This window comes from Panthera onca, chromosome A1 (assembly GCF_046562875.1).
Source record: "Panthera onca isolate mPanOnc1 chromosome A1, mPanOnc1 haplotype 2, whole genome shotgun sequence".
In the NCBI taxonomy this organism is placed as follows: domain Eukaryota; kingdom Metazoa; phylum Chordata; class Mammalia; order Carnivora; family Felidae; genus Panthera; species Panthera onca.
In genome coordinates, this window is record NC_138339.1 from 115,046,375 (window position 1) to 115,065,850 (window position 19,476).

The window sequence follows — 19,476 nt, forward strand, 5'->3', positions numbered from 1 at the left end:
ATTAGACTGAGTAAATAGTATATGACTGCAGTATTACTTTTATAAATTTTTCCCATAAAAGACTATTTCTACTTATAAGGAGGCTGGAGGAGTTAAAGTAGAGACAGCCATAAGGTAAATCATTAAAAAATATCTCCAACATAAACTGTCCAATTAGTGATTCATTTGCTCAAGTAAGCCCTCTTTTAAATGCAGGTTGGGAATTATCTACAAATCTTAGGCTTGTTGATTTTAGGTGATAATATTCCTATTTCTGCCACTCCTTGTACTTAAGATTCTTACAAATTCTTAGCTGTATACCAGATATGCCATCTTTTTGAAAATTAAAAATTTTGCTTGAACCTTTTGTTTTTATTCCTTATACAGGATTCCATATTTCCACTTGTGCCCAGCACTCACAGATCTCAAAGATAAGCATTTGTTAAGATTCTGCTGGGTGCAGATCATAAATGTAATAAATGGTTAGGTTTGAAACTTCTAACTTATTGGATAGATTATCTGTTCAGAAACCTGAACTAGTCATTTTATTCCCCTAACCAACATAGAGTTTATGCTTTCTCTGTGGCCAGGTTACTGTGTCAGGTATAAGCAGCTAGGATATGATTTACCAAGGGGCGCAGGGGTGGCAGAAAACAATCTTTAAGTTTGAAAAGGCTATAAAAACGGGATGGTATTTCATCTTTTCAACAGCCATTTGGTTGGGAAGTTTCCTTATTTCTCTTAGCACATGAGTTGACATTTATTTTACTTCTTACCCCTGATTTTTAGCTCAAGGAGAAATTGAAGCCATAGTTGTTCCTGTTTGCCTAGCATTTCTATTGACAACCCTTTTGGGAGTATTGTTCTGCTTTAATAAGCGAGACCTGTAAGTACCCCTATTTGTGTTTTTGCAGTTCTTCCCTCCAGGTTTATTGAGCTATAATTTACATGCAGTGAAATTCATTCATTTTAAGTGTATGGTTTGATGAATTTTAATAGCTGTATACGGATATATAACTACCACCACGATCAAGTTAGATACTATTTCTATTACCCTAAAAAGTTTCCTCATTCTATTTTATCGTCTCTCCTCTCCCTCAACCCCTGGCCCCAAGGTAATCACTGATATGCTTTCTGTGACTGTAGTTTTGCCTTTTCTGAGATTTCATATAAATAGATAATATGTAGTCTTTTTATAGGATGTCTTTCATTTAGCATGTTTTTGAGACTCATCCATGTTGCATATACTAATATTTTTCTATTTATTGAATAGTAGTCTGCAGTGTAGATACATCAAAATTTGTTCATCTGTTATGGAAATTCAGGTTGTGTCTTTAATTTGGGGCTATTATGAATAATGTTGCCATGAACATTCATCTACAGATCTTTGTGTAGGTATATGTTATCATTTATCTTGTGTAAGTACATACCTAGTATTGGTATTGCTGGGTAACATAGGAAGCACATATATAACTTCATAAGAAACTGTTTTTCAAAGCAGGTGTACCATCATGTATTCTCCCCAGCTCCGTGAGAGTTCCAGTTGTTACATGGCACTGTTACTTGGCACTGTCAGGGTTTTTATTTTAGCCCCTTGTTATCAGTGTGTAATTTTATCTCACTGTGGTTTTAATTTCTATTTCCCTAGTAAATAGTAATGGATCCTTCCATGTGCCATTTATCTATATTCTTTTGTGATAGACCTTCTGAAATCTTTTGCCCGTTTTTAAATTGAGTTGTTTGCTGTAATATTGAGCTGTAAGAGTTCTTTATATATTCTGTGACAAAATTTTTGTCAAATATGTTGTGGAAAGTCTGGTCTTGTGGCTTTGGCTTCTCGTTTTCTTCACTGTGACTTTAGAAAATGCACGTTTTTAATTTTGATGAGGTGCATGTTATCAGTTTGTGATTCTTGCCTAAGTCATTGTCACAATTGTGTTCTCCTTTATTTTCCTCTGTAACTTAATCATTGTAGCTCTATGTCTATGATCTATTCAGAATTAATTTTTGTGCATGGTATGAGGTCAGGGAATTTTTTTTCCATAGATAACTAGTTGTTCGAGCATTATTTACTGAAAATAACTTTTTTCCCATTGTATTGCCTAGATATCTTTGTCAAAATCAATTGTCCATGTAAGTCTGGATTTATTTGTGGACTCTCAATTCTGTTCTATATGTCTATTCATGCCAGTACCACACAGTCTTGATTTTTATAGCTCTGTAAGTTTTGAGAGCAGTTAGAATTCTTTTAATAAGTTGTTTTTCAAAATTATTTTGACTAGGTTATTTGGTAAGCTGATATTATTTATATGAAAAGGAAAGTCTTTTTTTAAAAAACTGAGTATGGTGCTAATTGAGATTTTATCGACTCTATAAAATTAGGGCAAAAAATACAATCTGAACATGAGTTCACAACATTTATGTCACATGGGTCAGTCCATGAACATGTTAATCTCTTTTGTTTTTAAGTTTATTTATTTATTTTGAGGGGGGAAGGGGCCGAAAGAGGGAGAGAGAGAATCTTAAGCAGGCTCCATCCTGTCAGCATGGAGCCCTGTGTAGGGCTCAAACTCACAACTCCGAAATCATGACCTGAGCTGAAATCAAAAGTCAGATGATGCTTAACCAGCTGAGCCACCCAGTCACCCTTGTTAATTTCTCTTTGTCTAGGTTTTCTTTTTCTTTTGCACTGTTATACAGTTTTCAGTGGGTAGGCCTTGTACTATGTTAAATTTATTCCTAAATGTTTTTTATACAATTGTAAATGGCATTTTTAGAAATTTTTATATTCTAATTGTTCATTGCTAGAAATAGAAATGCAATTAATTTTGTTTTAATATAATGACCTTGTATACTAAGACCTTGGTAAGTTCATTTACTCTAGTATCTTTTTGGGTCCCTAAGCATTTTCCACATACATAGTCATACTGCTTAGTAAAGATGGTTATTCTGATGTTTATCCTTTCAGTTATTTTTCTTACTATACTGGTTAAGTAGTAACTTTGCATTATTCCCAATTTTAAGGGAGAAAGCATTCAATCTCTGACCATTGCATGTGATGTTGATTTTAAGTTGAGGAAGTTCTCTTATATTTTTTTCCTGAGAGTTTTTGTCATGATTGGGTCAATTTTGTGAGATGCTTTTTTGTCATCTGTTGAGATGATCATACGATTTTTCTCTTTCCTACATGTATATGGTGAATTTTATTCATTGGTTTTTTTTTCCACATGTTAAACTGTCCTTGCATTTCTTAGACTGTCTGGATTCAGTATGTTAATTTTTGCATTTATGCTTCATGAGTGATAGTGGTTCTTTTTGGTGGTGTGTTCATTTACTTTTGAAATCAAGGGGATACTGATTACCTCATAAAATGAACAGTCTCCTCAAATTAATGGGGACACTTACCTTCTCTATTTTCTAGGAGAGTTTATATAGTATTCATAGTATTTCTGTTGAAGTGTTTGCTAGAATTCACAAAGCCAGTTTGAGCCTGAGATTTTCTTTGTGGGAAGAATGTTAATTTAAAAATCCAGTTTCTTGCGGTGCCTGGGTGGCTTAGTCAGTTAAGCTTCTGACTTTGGCTTAGGTCGTGATCTCAAGGCTCGTGGGTTCAAGCCCCTCCCTCATCGGGCTCTGTGCTGATAGCTGAGAGCCTGCAAACTGTTTCAGATTCTGTGGCTCCCTCTCTCTGCCCCTACCCTGCTCACTCTCTCTCTCTCTCTCTCAAAAATAAACATTAAAAAATTTTTAACTCAATTTCTTTATGTAAAACAACTGAAATTTTTTTAAGTCTCTTTCATGGAATTCATCCATTAGTTGGTCTTTTGTTTAGGTTGTTAACTTTATTATTTTTTACATTACACGTAGATTTTATAGTTGTTTGCACAGGAGAGTCAGTCTGTTAGGATCTTATTACTCAGTTTTGTTTTTGTATTTGAACTTACTCTCAAGATGACTCACTTCCTGTATACTTATACACACTTAGGGACCTCTAACTTTGGACTAGGAACTATACTGAGGTAAATATTCTTGTGAAAACATCAAATTTATCATATTTTACCTGGTGGCTATGTGAAAATGTGTTATGTGGTTTTAGTTGGAAATTGAACGTATTTGCTTCTTTTGTTGTTGGGAGGGGGGTGTACTTTAAGGTTTTGTGACTTTATTCCACTTTTTGATTGGTTTCTATTGTAGAATTTTATTTCAGTTTTTTAAATTGAATGCTGATTACTAGCCTTATTGGTAGTTTTTCATTATGACTAGATTAAGCTCATGTTTGGAATTAGGGACTGTTCATTATTTATTACATGTGGTTCCACAGATACTTTATTTCTTTTTCTCTCCAGAATTAAAAAACATATCTGGCCTAATGTTCCAGATCCTTCAAAGAGTCATATTGCCCAGTGGTCACCTCATACACCTCCTAGGGTAAGATAAAGTGTTTCTGACTTGTTTATACATGGACATTTCAGGGTATTTTTATAGAGTTGAACCAAATGATAAGACCAAATTGAAAAGTAAATGATAAAATATTATCATAGCATATTCTTATATTCCTTATTCTACTCAGTAAACATGAAAAATACTTCATTGAACTTGCAAATTGAAAACTTAATATGTAAATACTCCTATATGGTAAATGTTGTAAGGCAAGCATTTTGTATTGGATATTAAAATCAAATTTAACAGTCTACCTGTTTCATACTGTTGCAGTGATTTCTAGAAACCTAGACTAAATTCTTTGAACTTTTCATGTTTTCTACTTTTTAGTCAATCCTCAACTCTGTAGTCTAGTAATGAAATTCTGTATATACACCAGTAGCTTATCAAAATTTAACAGTTGATTGGGAATTCTGAGGAAGTCCACTCTGATTCATACTTCTTAGAATCATTTCACAGTATCTGTAGTTGAGCTAGTTGACAGTGCTTAGTGATATAGATTATGTCCGCACCAAATTACTGAGAAGTTTCAGAGATGCATTTCTCTGTGGCTTTAACTAGAATTTGCCATATATATTTCATAGTTTCTAAATGAACCTATGCCATAGGTAATAATAATTTTTTTCTTTCTTTGTTAGCATAATTTTAATTCAAAAGATCAGATTTACTCAGATGGCAATTTCACTGATGTAAGTGTCGTGGAGATAGAAGCAGCAAATGACAAAAAGCCTTTTCCAGAAGATCTGAAATCACTGGACTTATTCAAGAAGGAAAAAATCAGTACTGAAGGACACAGCAGTGGTATTGGAGGTTCATCGTGCATGTCCTCCTCTAGGCCAAGCATTTCTAGCAGTGATGAAAATGAGTCTGCCCAGAACACTTCAGGCACCGTCCAGTATTCCACAGTGGTGCACAGTGGCTACAGACACCAGGTTCCATCGGTCCAAGTCTTCTCAAGATCCGAGTCCACCCAGCCCTTGTTAGATTCTGAAGAGCGGCCAGAAGATCTACAGCTGGTAGATAACACAGATAGCAGTGTTGGCAATTTGCCCAGGCAACAGTATTTCAAACAAAACTGCAGTCAACGTGAAACCAGTCCAGATATTTCACATTTTGAAAGGTCAAAGCAAGTTTCGTCAGTCAATGAAGAAGATTTTGTTAGACTCAAACAGCAGATTTCAGATATTTCACAGTCCTGTGGATCTGGGCAAATGAAAATGTTTCAAGAAATTTCTGTAGCAGATGCTTTTGGTCTACATACTGAGGGACAGGTAGAGAGATTTGAAACAGTTGGGATGGAGGCTGCAGTTGATGAAGGAATGTCTAAAAGCTACTTACCACAAACTGTCAGACGAGGTGGCTACATGCCTCAGTGAAAGACTGGTTCCTGTTAAAACTTCACCAGTACCTGTAAACTAAAGCTAACTTTAACTGTTATTTCAGAGAAAAATAATCTTCGCTCACTGAAGATGATCATTTGCCCTTAAGGACAACAGTAAACTGTCCTCCCACATGGGCTGTTTCCCTTCCAGAATATCTGGGATTCTACTTTCAAGCACTACATAAACTGACTTCATCCTCTGAATAGCTGAATGATTTTGTGCTGTTTCAGGATGTTTGCACTGAAGAAAAACAGAAAGCTTGTCTGAAATTTATAAAGTAAAATTTTCTGTAGCTAGACAACAGATGGTCTTTAAATAATAAGCAGTGATGTATTTAGCACAGCTCTACTGATTTTAATGAGAATAGTCACCAAATTGACTGAGATGGACTTAAGATAAAAAATTAGATGAGCAAGGTCTAGACCCTCTACTTTAGCTGACAGCGTAAGGAGAGTATTAGGTAGCATAACTGTATGAACCCAGTTTTTGTTGTCTGACCAAAAGCAAAAAAAACAGTGGGTTGAATTACAATCTTGCCAACATGAAATATTAGACATTCTCTTCTGTTGGTGTAATGATGCCAGCTACTAGATAAATGGAATTCTAGAGTTTTAATTTTGCAGATTAAAAAATATATTTTTGAACATTTATATCATAAGTAACAAAATTTTCAAAAATTTGCTTTATGTTGTTATTCACAATCTGTTTGAAGATCCATTTCACAAATTCAGTTAAGAGTGCCCAGTTAAAAAACTAGCAATGAATGCCAAAGTATCTTAACCATTTTAAAAATTCTTTGCCATTTATAGACTCGCCATTTTTCTGTATATATAAACATTGACCCTTTTTGTTAAAACTTTAGAGAATTTGGTTGATGAAGCACTTTATACAATATATCTTCAACTTAAAATATGTTTTAATATGCTTTGTTTTCAAGTAGGCCAAGATTGGAAGGTTTTTTTTTTCTAGATGTTCGAAGCAAACTGAGAACACATGGGCACTACTTACCAAAATAAAACCCTATCCAAAAATGTACATATTGATGTTAGTTAATATCACAGGGAACACCCTGTTGTGGAGGCACTTAATGATGAGATAGTATTTTAACACCTGCTAGGTCTGAGGTAGGTGGAACTTAGTTCCACATTGTGATTTAAAGAGACTTTAAACCTCTTCCCACAAGTTCTCTTCTTCCCAGAGAGAAGTGAGCCAGGGCTCCAGAGTTTAGCACTAACCACACTTTCACATTTATGCCCTACCCTACCCACCACATTTTATAGGAGGCAAGGGCTAAAGACAGGGGCTAAGTGAAAATTTTTGATACGTCATTAGTAGTTGACTAGTGTTATCAAGTAGTTTTGCAGAAAGTATGTTACAGTTTTTTGTCATATTTAAGTCACAAAAACCAGGCCCACTTAAAATGGTTTATAGAGGTTATTCAAGAATAAAAGGCTAAAAGAAGTTGCTCTACATTTACAGTTGAAATCTAATTCTCATTATATATGATTCTGTACATATTAGACTTCCTGTTAACATACTTTGTATTCTTGCCTGATGTGTTTCAGAATTCTTTCATACACAGGGTCTTTGTGATACAGGGCAGGTGCAACATGAGATTGGTAGAAAGACAGGATGAGAAGTAGATGAGGAAGACTGGGCACAGAGAAATCTACAGAGAAGTCACACTATAAGATAATGTCACCACCACCATTTAAGTTGGTCAAAGCCTGATCCAAATCAGGATTAGATTTATCTTGCTAAGAATCTGTCAAGAAGTTTTTATCAGTTATATTTTTCATTTCCTCCAAGTAAGTAGTCATGTTATTGTCATCATGTTCAGCTATAACTTTCCTCATGATAAACAGCAGTGTTACAAAGAATTCGAGTGTGAAGTTTGTACATGGGGAGCACTTAGAATATGCAGACTCCTAATCTAAGGGGAGGAGAATGAAGTCATTTAAGAAAGAACATTATATAAGCAACCCTATTGGTGGAAAACTTGTATAGAAAATGGTACCCTGAGTGAATGCCCCCCAGCTGCAAGAGCACTTTACACATACTAGATTGTTACTATACAGATAATCCAATCAGAAAATGTAGATTGGATTACCAGTATGTGATGTACATCTTTTGCCCAGATAAAGACAAGCATTCATGAAACTTGTTTCAAGTACAAAATTACTTTCCTGAGCCATGTCTTAGGATAATTTGTTTTGAGGCATGTAAATTGTATTTTAGGTAAGCAGAGAAGTGGATCTGGTTTATGTGAAAATTAGTCTATATATAAGCAGTGGATGGGTTACTCAGATGTTTAGTATCCCAAAATTTCCTTTAAAGTAACACTGGCACATCAGAAAAAAAGCCTCTCTGTAGACAAAACTAATACACTGCTTCTGATGCGCTCATACAGGATTAAAAAATAAGCATATATGCCACATGTATTGTTATAATTTGACTATTAGTTACTGGTATGTTGGTACCCTACTTCAAGCCAGCACTGATCAGTCACGGCACTCAAGAACATACTGTGTAAGTAGAAGCAGGGTAAAAAGCAAAACCATTCATATATTGTGTTCACATCTACCTAGCTGTTCATTTAATTGCAACTTTACACATGAAGTTATCTGGTCTTCCTAGCTTACTGTGAAATTAAAGGTTAATGAAGTAGAAATATACTTGTAAAACATTAATTTATGAAAGCTCATCCTTAAAGTAGAACAGCTAAAATAGCTTTGTAAGTAGAAATCAAATTTTTAAAAATGGTTAGTTTCTATCCACATAACTAATTAAAATCATGACCAATGTAGAAGTAGAATAATCCTGTTGTACAATTCCCTTAAATATTTCTTTTAACTGGCACGTATTGACCAAGCATAAATCAAGTGGAGGAGCTCTTCCTCCGTTCTGTTATATTCCACATCATTCTCCTATGTTTGGTTTAAGAACAAATTTTTAAACCATACACTTCTGTTGTTTTGTTGAAATGGGTAAAATGTCAATATAATAAGCTACATAAAAATTTTAAAGTTCAGTTATTAAAAATTACTGGGATAGCTTTCTGTTGCAGGTCGTGTTCAATTCTACTTCCCAAGATTGCTTTAAAAAAAATCATTGCACTTTTCTATAAATTGAGAATATGGAGCCATAAAATGGCAAGCTATTTATGTTTAACCTAAAATTGGTCATGGTCGGGATGCCTGGCTGGCTCAGAAAAGCATGTGACTCTTGATCTTGGGGTTATAGGTTCAAGCAAGCCCTATGCTGAGAGAAGACATAACTAAAAAAAAAAAAAAAAAAACAAACTTTGAAATCCATGACAATGACCCAATTTTATTTTTAAAAGAAGGTATAAAGTAGCGACTGGTCTTTGACAGCAGTTCCTTTTCAGAATATTGATAAACAGAATTCGGATGCAAGTCAAAACAACTTTCTAGAGCCAAATGTACTGTCTTTTGGATTAATCTTTTTTTTTATGTGCTACTGTTATGCAGTAGTGTGATATTCTACTATACATTTCGTTAAAAAGAAAAAGAAGACAACCTGGGATGAGCTCTTGTGTTGTCCATTTGTTCCTAAATTTTTAAGAGCTTTTTGCCATCAGCAGCTCCTTCAGGTGGGCTAGTTTAATTTCATTACCAAGTGCTTTAAAGTTAATGATGAAAATGCATTGAAGACCATGGAGAGAGATGTTCTACATCTTTTATCCCTTAAAGACCAGTTTTGTCTGAATGGTAAACTACATGTTTCAAGCGGTGTAACATGAATACCAAAATGTGATGTCAGATGGTTACTTTAAAGGCAGTTATTTGAAAATTCTTTAGTCTTAACATATGTTTATTGAATATACTCTAAATAAGTGTGCAATTTGCTAGTACTACAATACAGTGATTAGCATTAGGTATGTATCCTCTTTATATCTTAGCTATGTCCCTTTTACTTGTAAGTGCAATCCTCTCAAGTTCACTTGCTCTTTTACCCCTACGTAGTCTACCTTCGTGTAGAAGGCTTGTCTAGAGAGAGTAAGTATTTTTACCTCTACAGTGAATTGCATGTGCTAATTGTTACCATAGCTATCGGTCTTATGTTGACATAACTCTAAATGTTATTGTAAACGTTGCCTATGTATCCGCTCTAATCCTTTAAGTAAATTTAAGAAATTCTTGTTTAAATTTTTTTTCTGTGTATGATCACTACAATTGGATGTCGTTACACATAATGTTTGAGATAACAGTATTTGTCACTACTGCTCTAGAGTCTTAGTGTAAACTAGATGCCTTCAGAGGGTTCTGTGGCTTTTTAAACGTTCATTTAGCATAATGGAATAGGTTTTAGAAGAAAATTGATACACTGTCTTGGTCTTAGTAACAAAGTATGGACTGACAGATTGTAAATTTGGAAAACTGGTAAATGAATTTTCCAAGATGAGTTCTGTAATCCCAATATCCTGCCACCTCCCAGTGGTTGTTTTTTTGTTTTGTTTTGTTTTGTTTTGTTTTCTATTAGGGTGCCAGGGACCAACCAAGTACAGAGGTAATGTGCCATCTAGTGGCCAGTCTGTAGCCACACTTCTGGAATCTCATCCTTATTAACAATGAGGCCTGAAGCCAGCAGACATACATCACACTGCCATCCCAAGATTGCTGAGTAGTAGTATGTGAAACTAAGTGAACAGTTCCACTTGGAAGAAAATCTGGACAATTAGATTTGTACATCTTCACCCCTTAACTTCATCCTTTCATGTGTGTACTATAGGTTACAGAAATAATATCTTGGCTTTGAGCTAAGTGTTCCTTTGTTTAAAACCCTTCATTTGGCTCTACCAGGCTCAGCCTGACTTCTTTGTGGTACCTTTTGTCTTATCCTAATTTATATTATACATCCAATACATCCTGCTTCCAGAAAGAGTTACCTCAAAGCATTGTTTCCCTAGCCCAGGGGCAGAAAACAACTTTAACTTTTGGTTTAAGCTTTTTTCTCTTTAAAGTTAATATAAAACACGCCTTCCAGTTTCAAAATACAAATCTAAAACTTAGTACAACAAACTATGAATGCACTTTTACGTACACATTGAAGTCCTATGCTTTGGCTAGTTAGTCCAAGTAAGCAGAAGAGCAGGATGAAAGCTGAACAGTGGTAGAAAAAGAAGAGAGTGCAGGGAAGCAGAGGGAAGTGCAAGCCACCAAATCCAGGCCCTTGTTCCTGTTGCTGCTTGGAGTCTCAATAGCTTAAAATGGTTCTATGTCCACTGAGGAGAAAAATAGGTCTTTAAATTCAAAGTTCAACATTTATTTTTATAATTATTCTCTCCCAACTGTTACAGATTTTAAACAAATGATGTGGCATAGCTTGGTTTCAGAAATCTGTGGACATTCAAAATCTGATTCTTTTACATTTATCCTTTGTCACTATGGTTATGTCAACATGCCAGAAAGGTCTAACTAGAAGGGTATTATTCCTGAACGTGTTTTAGTGAGAATTCTCTCCCACTTAATGGTATTTCTGTATCCACTTATGCATTTGTATGAAACTGGAATCTTACTGGGATAACATGATGGAATATATAGTGGGAATCCTCACACACAAAAGTAACGGGGAAAAAAAACCTACCTCAGATGAAGTGTCTCTCCCACCGCCTTATCCAGGGCTGTATACAATCTTTTAGAGACAGAGTAGGCAGAGTAACCCAGCCATCAATTTTTCCCCAAGAGACCTACCTTTGGACTCAGACTGGACACCCTTTGCTAGGACAATCTTAATGAATTGTCCGTGCTACAACCAGTAAGTACATTTGAATCCTGTCCGTATAGGAAACACTTTTCCATGCAGTTTTGGCTAAATTCAGGAGAAGTCTATTGTTCAGTGATAGCTTTTAAATGAATGAATACAAATTTCTCTGGAATTTGGTTCTGTAAGCTTCCACGAAGGGGATCATGTCTTTAAATTAATGGCCTAAAGCAATATTTAAGTAAAAAGGCTCTCAAAGGCACTGAGATTCTCACAACAGAAAACCTAATTCAGCATGAGCATTCAAAGAATGAAAAGGGCAGTCACTCTTTAGTCACTGTGGATTTGGCCCCTTCTTCAATCTAGACTTAAAAACACCTAGGCTACCCAGCTGAAATCGGAGCCTAGGAAACGACCCATGAAAAAATCAAACTTCCAAATTTACAATTTTGACTAGAAATCGTTGGCTCCTCATGTTGCTGGGGTGCACATCCCCTGCACACCCAAGACATTTCTCATTACCTACTGTGCCACAGGCTGCTGCGGGCATATAAACTCGATCAAATACATACCATCTATAAAATACTCATTTGGGGTCATTAAATCCTTAAAAACTCTCACAAGGTAAGGAGCACCTGGGTGGCTAAGTCGGTTAAGCACTGACTGCAGCTCAGGTCATGATCTCACGGTTTATGGGTTCGGGCCCCACATCGGGCTCATGGCTGACAGTTCAGAGCCTGGAGCCTGCTTCAGATTCTGTGTCTCCTTCTCTCTGCTCTTCCCCCCCTTTCAGGCATGTGTGCTCTCTCAAAAGTAAACATTAAAAAAAAAAGGTAAGTATCAACATTATTGACAGACATAGTCTCAGGTTTAACAACCTGCTCAGGGTTGTATGCTAGACAAAAAGCAGAATGGGGTCCCAACTCTAACTGACCCCAAGCCCAGATTCTTTGCTGTGTATACCAACTGTCCCCAAATGCTTTTAGTGAAAACCTTGATGATCAGCATGCCCGTGGCTGGCTTGCACAGTGACTCACTTGCTTCTTAAACCTTACTAACTCTTCTGAGTTTCTCTCCCTTTTCCTCATCCCTGCCTTCTCATCACCAACTATTGCCCTCAAGCTTCCCCCTCCCCAGCCCTTAGCCCAGAGCAATGTTTCTCAATCAGGATCCCTTTAAGTCCTCATCTGAGTTAGCTCTGAAGCCAGCCTTCCCCCACTCCCTGCTCATGCATTTGCTCTAAGCCCATAAAGCAATACCTAAAAGGGAGATCTATGTACTGGAATTTAAATAAAAACTTATGAAAGGAAATGAAACGAAACAAATGGGAGGGACATGTGTCCCTCTTTCCTCAGCAGAATGCATTTTAACAAAACTACAGTTTCATTTGGCCAAAGAAAAAGTCATCCAATGGTGGAATCTGGCCCCCTGCAGCTAGTGACAAAAGGAGGCAGGACACCTTTCCTGGGTGCTCAGCTCACACTCCTCCTATCCCAGGCCATTTTGCTATATACTGCCCACATCAGCTACCTTGTGCACATAACCATCCGCATTTGTCTACCTCTGGGGCCTCTCCAGGGTGGCTTCCAGCTGCTCCCATCCATCTCCTGCCGATCCACTAGGGGGCAGCACTGGCAACATGAAAGGCTTGCTGCTGTCCAACTATTCTGACCCGATGGCCAACATTTGGTTTTCTGGCTCCATCGTCTTACCTGGTCTGCCGTGTCTCCATTTCCAGCTTCATGTAGGCTCCTCTCTAGATATACACTCTCCAGTTGCTGGAACACACTGTTTTCTCTTAGCTCCCACCCTGTGATTTCTTCTCAAATGTTCTAGTTCCAGTCCTTTGCTTAGTGAGAAAATTCTTCTTAATGAAGAAGAGACTCAAACGGATCCTCCTGACTGAGACCATTTGTTCATCTCCTCCTTCTCCCCAGACTTAAGGGCCTTCTGTTTCCTGAGACCACACTGATGGCCAGTTTTTGCCTGTCTCTGACCTAGGAGCCACATCCCCTGGAGGAAGGTTCCCTGTTTTTTTGTTTTCATCTCTGAGTCTCTGGCACCTAGTATGCTAGGGAGATATAGATGCTTGGTAAATCTTGCTTAGAGGAAGAAATGAGGGCATGAGTAGAAGAGATTTCCAAATTTGTTAATGATATTTTTTTTTTTTTTACCACCTGTCTCGGGTTGAGATTTGCCCTCTTCTCCACCTCCAACATAAAAGCATCCCCTAATTCCCATTCTTATCCACCAAGGGCTTAAAACTTTTTTAAAGTAACATATACACTCAGCGAGTTGAAAAACAAAAACTCAAGATGGATCCGTATAGAACATCTTGTTCTCCTCATTCCACAGACGAGGACCATGAGAAAACAGACAAGTGAATGTTCCCACACCACAAGAGGGAAAAACTCTTGCTTGAAATGAAATAAACACTTAGGATTAGCCTTAGCCTTAAAAAAGAGTAAGTGGGGGTTGAGCAAACCAGGTTCTTAGTTACCTCAGGGCTTGAATATAGTGCAGCCCCAAATACGGAGTGATCGCCCTATTTTTCAGTGAGATCTAAAGAAAATTTTTGAACATGAATGTATAAATTTTATAAATGTTGATTAAAGAGCTGGATGTCTACCTATAGTTGCTGTTTTAAATTAGACAATATCCAAAACAGGAATATAAAATATTGACTTTTTCACTCATAAAATAACTCTATCCACATCTTTGCATGCTCATGGATAATAGTTTTCCTTGTCATCACCAGTAACTCTTTTTGAATCATCAGCATGGTTTTCCAGGGCTCATCCTTGTCACTTCCACGTAGTTGTCTGAGACACGGCGTGATGAAGCTGTCATTGGAAACAGTTTGCTAAGTCTTAAGTTTCCACTTGTGTAATATTAACAGTTACCCAATTATCTCAGATGTGCATATTTATCATCTCCGTAAGGTAACTGCTTACCATTTGCTTTTTAAAAGGGTCTTTAATAAACTTGTTTAAATTTAAATCAAATATATTTAATAGTGATATCATACCAAAGGAGTAATTACTCAATCTTTGGGGTTTGCTTCTGGCTCCTTTTATGGCAATTATTCCAGTGATCTCCACCAAAACTCCCGAACTAAGCATGATTGAGGTCATTTTGGTGAATGGGTCTTTCCCAAACACTCTTATTTTCAAAGTAATTGAGAGATAATCTGTAATAAGAGACACTTTTCTGGGCAATTATTTTCAGGAAAACACTCATTTTATATTCAGGCAAAAATCTGTTCATCAGGCATGCCTTCCTGGAAGAAAAAAACTTCCTATAAAACTCTGAAGAAGTTATGGGCATGGACGAGTTAGAGAGGGACACGTATATGCACACTGTTCTCAAGGTAATGCTGCCTCACTGCTATGGGTCAGATTCAACTATAAATCTTTTTGTCATATAAGATTTAAATTTCAAAGCTGGACAAAAGAAATTTTGTTGACCTCTCTAGCATGCAGGTATTACTGTGGGCCCTACTTCCTGCTGACAGCCAAAGTGTGATTTTCTCAAGCAATCAAAGACCCTTATTGTCTTATCTCCATTACTCCCAAGCTGGCCACAGTCAAACTGATCTTCAGTCCAGAGTCACATGTGAGGGAGAGATTATCCTGCACTTTTTCTACTCCCAGGACAGAAACAGGAATGCCTTGTAATCACAGATCTCTAACCTCAATGGAGGAAGGTTCAAGACTGGTACCTACCTGCAAAATTTTTTACTGAATTTGAAGCAAAATTTGAACAGGATTCTCTCTTCTCCAACAGAATCATGGAAAGCAAACCAGTCCTATTTCCAAGCAACAAGGCTCTGTGCAAATAATTCTGCAGGTGAGAGTCTCTCCTGATGCCATAATCCAAGTGTCAGGATTTCAAGATATCAGGCAGCCTCCCTAGGGCCTCCCACAGCACAAAGAGTTAGAAATAAACTGAGTAGGAAAGACAGGAGTTGGTGACAGGCCTGGGGCTAAAATGAGGCCATCGTGACATGTAAGTAAAAGAGGCATTCAGTGCACGTACGTGATCCTGGGCTTGAACAGGTGCCTCCCTTGTCACTGCCCTGCTTGATAGCTCTGGGTTTTCTGTCATCACATGAGACTGGGAGCATTTCAGGCTCCCCAGCTGGTAAAGTGGAATTACTGTGAGAAGATTATTCTAGCATTTGACCGAGGAATGGACAAGAGAGGGTAAAGCTTGGGATGGGAAACTGTTATGGAAAATTTCATTGATGTTGATGAAGACTGACAGGGGCTTAGTCCTGGAGAACAACAAAAAGGCAAAGACAGCTCATGAAACATCCCAGAAGCCACATTGCCTAGCAGAAAAGAGGGAAAGGAAGTACATCTGGGTAAATGAGCCAAGGAGGTGAAGGACAGGTTACAGTCCTTTTAACGCTATGGATGATGTGTCTAAAGAGAAACATACTGAAGATAATGAGGGAAGCCTAAGGCTCTAGGTCCCTGGTTTATGACACCAAGCCCTGTCTCCCCTCTTTAGTACCGGCAGGTTTCTGTCTTGGGGAGTCAATTTTTTTTTATTTCAGGGGCTTATGTCTATGCCATAGCTCTGGCTGTGCCCACTAGTTGGGGAGGATGAAGCCAACAGGCAGGAAGGGTTTCCTGGGTGTGACTAGATAGGGAACCTCACAAAGGTGAGATGAAACCTCACTTTCACCCAAAGGTGTCTACAGGCAACCACTAATGGCAAAGAGCTAATAAAGAGCTCATTTCCTTTTTTAAGACAATTGTATTCAATACCCCTGCCCAATCACTATCTGCCTTTATCCCTCCTTCCTATGTTCCAGTGTTAACTGCATAACCTTCAAGAACACTGCTCTGAGACTGCAGGCCTCATCTGAAGTTGTTTGTGGAAAGCATCAAGGAAGATGGTAGTGATAGGAGATAGGAAAATGTGGGACGCCTGCCTAGCTGCTCCCCAGGCTTTCAGTAACAGCCAGGTTCACACCACACCCAAATTTAGCCGTCCCCAGTTACACAGATAAACCCACACAGAAATGAACAAATGATGCAAGATCCATTAGAATCAGCATGGGCTTCAGAGGCACACTAACTTTGTACCACTTCTACAACCCTCATTTACCTTATCTATAATAACAATAAGCATACACCAACCAATTGGACAACATATAAGACATGGATAAATTCCTAGAAACATAAAACCTACCAAGACCAAATCACGAAGAGAAAATCTTAACAGACTGATTCGTAGTAAGAAGATTGAGTCCGTAATCAAAAACCTCCCAAAACACTTAAGTCCAGGACAAGATGGCTTCCCTAATAAATCTTATAAATCATTCAAAGAATACCAATCCTTCTCAGAAGAGGAGGGAGCACTTCCAAACTTATTTCACTAGGCCAGTATTACCCTGAAACCAAAACCACATGACAACATTACAAGAAAATTACAGGCCAATATCCCTGATGAACATAGATACAAAAATCCCCCACAAGTCTGTAGCCATGCCACCTTGAATGAGCCCAATCTTGTCTGATCTCAGAAGCTAAACAGGGTCCGGCCTGGGTAGTCCTTGAATAGGAGAGATGGTGAATTAGCATATTAAGTTGAATTTAAATAAAATTTTTAAAAATATCTTCAATAAAATATTACCAAATTGAATTTAATAATACATTAAAAAATCATACACCATGATTGAGTGGGATTGAGTGGGCATCCAGAGATGCCAGAAAGATCAATATTTTGACAAAAGTCAACATCTACTTAAAAGAAACTCTCAGCAAATGGGAATAGAGGGAACATACCTCAAAATAATTAAGGCCATATATGACAAGTCCCCAGCTAATATCATACTTAACAGTGAAAATGTGAAAGTTTTTTTTTTCTTCAGGACTAAGACAAGGATGTCCACTCTTGACATTTTTATTCAAAAGGTACTGGAAGTCCTAGCCAGAGCAATTAGGCAAGAAAAAGAAATCAAAGGCATTCAAATAAAAAAGTAAGAAGTAAAACCATCACTATTTGAGATGACATAAATCTATATAAAGAAAACCCTAAAGACTATCAAAAAACTCTTAAACAAATTGAGCAAAGCTACAGTATACAAAAATCAATCTAAAAAATCTGTTGCATGCCTACACACTAATAACAAACTAGAAGAAATTAAGAAAATAATTCCATTTACAATTGCTATAAATAAATTTAACCAGAGAGCTGTAAGACCTGTGCTATGAAAACTGTAAGACACTGATGAAAGATACAGAAGACACAAATAAATGGAAAGATATTCTATGCTCATGGATTGGAAGAATATTGTTAAAATGTCCATATTAAGAAGGGTCCAAGATGCCAGTGTAACAAGACCTTGACCTCCTCCAACAGACTCGCCAAATATACACATATGTAGAGCAACTTCTCCCTAAGAACTCAGGGCTGAATGAACAGCTTCTGTATAACAAAGGACAGAGAGACTACACAGAGAGCAATAGGAGACATGGGGACACAATAATGACAGTACCCCCAGCCCCAATGCCACAAAGTGCAGTAGGGAGAGATATCACTGAGGGGCTCACACACAGATTCATCTGACCTGGGGCACAACAAACAAACAAACAAACAAACATGTGTTTAAAGGGCAAGTACACTATAAGTGAAGGAAACCAGTTTACAACCCTGGATCATCCCCTAAATAGTGTGAGAGCTGCTGCAACTTTCTTCAGAGTTGGAGGTGCTGGTGAGCATACTGTTTACATTTCCCCTCCACCTTGACAATGCAGATGGAAGTAAGGTCCAAGCACTCTAGCTAGCTTTCTGCCTCAGGGAGCTCCAGTAGCTTAGCCCGTACCAGCCCCAGCCATCTCCTCAAGGCAACACCCTCATCCATGCCACCAAGCTATAGCCATCCCACTAAGGCTGCCCTGGTGCAGGTATACAGTGGAAACCTTCAGCCTACCCCCACTAGAACTCCATCCATCCTTCCAGGTGTATCTCGCAAAAAGGGCCTTGGCCAGTGCCTGCCGTGTCCCCAGCCATCCTTCTTGGGTGGGCCTGGCATGGAGCACCCTAGGATCTGCCAGGCCACACCCATTTCAGCTCCAGCCATCCCAACATAACAGCCCCTATGAGGAATGCCTCAGCCCATGCTTGGTTATAGCTCTTGTCATCCTAGCAGGGTGGTCCCAGCATGGAGAGACACAGGACCCTGGCCCACATTTGCCTAGATCCAGCCAATCAACCAAAGCTGCCAGCCATATGCAGTCTACACAAGGGAACTCTTACACAAGCCCAATCCTTCAAGACAAAGAGGCAGATGTTTCACCTATTTCATAGGAACAAAGTCAAACAAAATGAATAGAGAAATAAGCTACAAACAAAAGAACAAAAAACTTCAGAAAAAACTCAATGAAATGGAGATAAACAATCTACCTGATAAAGAGTTGAAAGTATGGTCATAAAGATACTTGCTCAACTTGAGAGAAGAGTGGATGATCTCAGTGAGAACTTCAAAAAAGGGATAGAAAATATAAAAAAGAACCAGCCAGTGTTAAAGAATATAATAACTGAAATGAAGAATACACTAAAAGGAATCAACAGCAAATTATAAAATGCAGAACAGATGAGTAACCTGGAAAATAGGGAATAGTAGAAAGCACCTAAGCTAAATAGTAAAAAAAAAAAAAAAAAAAAAAAAAAAAAAAAAGATTTTTAAAAAATGATGACAGAGTAAAGGAACTCTGGGACAGTATCAAGCAAGTAAACATTCACATTATAGGGGTCCCAGAGGGAGAAGAAAAAGACAAAGGGGCAGATAACTTATTTGAAAAAATAATAGCTCAAAACTTCCCTAATCTAGGGAAGGAAACAGATATTCAGATACAAGAAGGACAGTGAGCCCCAAACAAGATGAACCCAAGAAGAGTGACACCAAGACACATTATCATTAAAATGGTACAAATTA

At 37.6% G+C, this 19,476-nt stretch overlaps 1 protein-coding gene and 1 long non-coding RNA gene across 7 annotated transcripts in view; one reads left to right on the plus strand and one right to left on the minus strand.

Moving 5' to 3' along the window:
* The window catches only part of IL6ST (interleukin 6 cytokine family signal transducer), a 55,345-nt gene extending 45,370 nt beyond the window's left edge, over window positions 1-9,975 (plus strand). For all 6 annotated transcript variants that reach the window (XM_060635758.3, XM_060635761.3, XM_060635762.3 and 3 more), the window contains 3 exons: window positions 769-865; window positions 4,326-4,407; window positions 5,058-9,975. In XM_060635758.3, the coding sequence (XP_060491741.1) occupies window positions 769-865; window positions 4,326-4,407; window positions 5,058-5,795 (917 nt within the window). In that variant the 3' untranslated portion in view covers window positions 5,796-9,975. The remainder of the gene's footprint in view (window positions 1-768; window positions 866-4,325; window positions 4,408-5,057) is intronic.
* A 4,230-nt stretch (window positions 9,976-14,205) lies between these two features.
* On the minus strand, window positions 14,206-16,154 carry LOC132680182 (uncharacterized). The gene is made up of 3 exons (XR_009610567.3): window positions 15,564-16,154; window positions 15,251-15,354; window positions 14,206-14,368 (listed from the first exon to the last, which is right to left on the minus strand). It is a non-coding gene; the product is annotated as an uncharacterized LOC132680182 (long non-coding RNA).
* Between the last annotated feature and the right edge of the window lie 3,322 nt (window positions 16,155-19,476).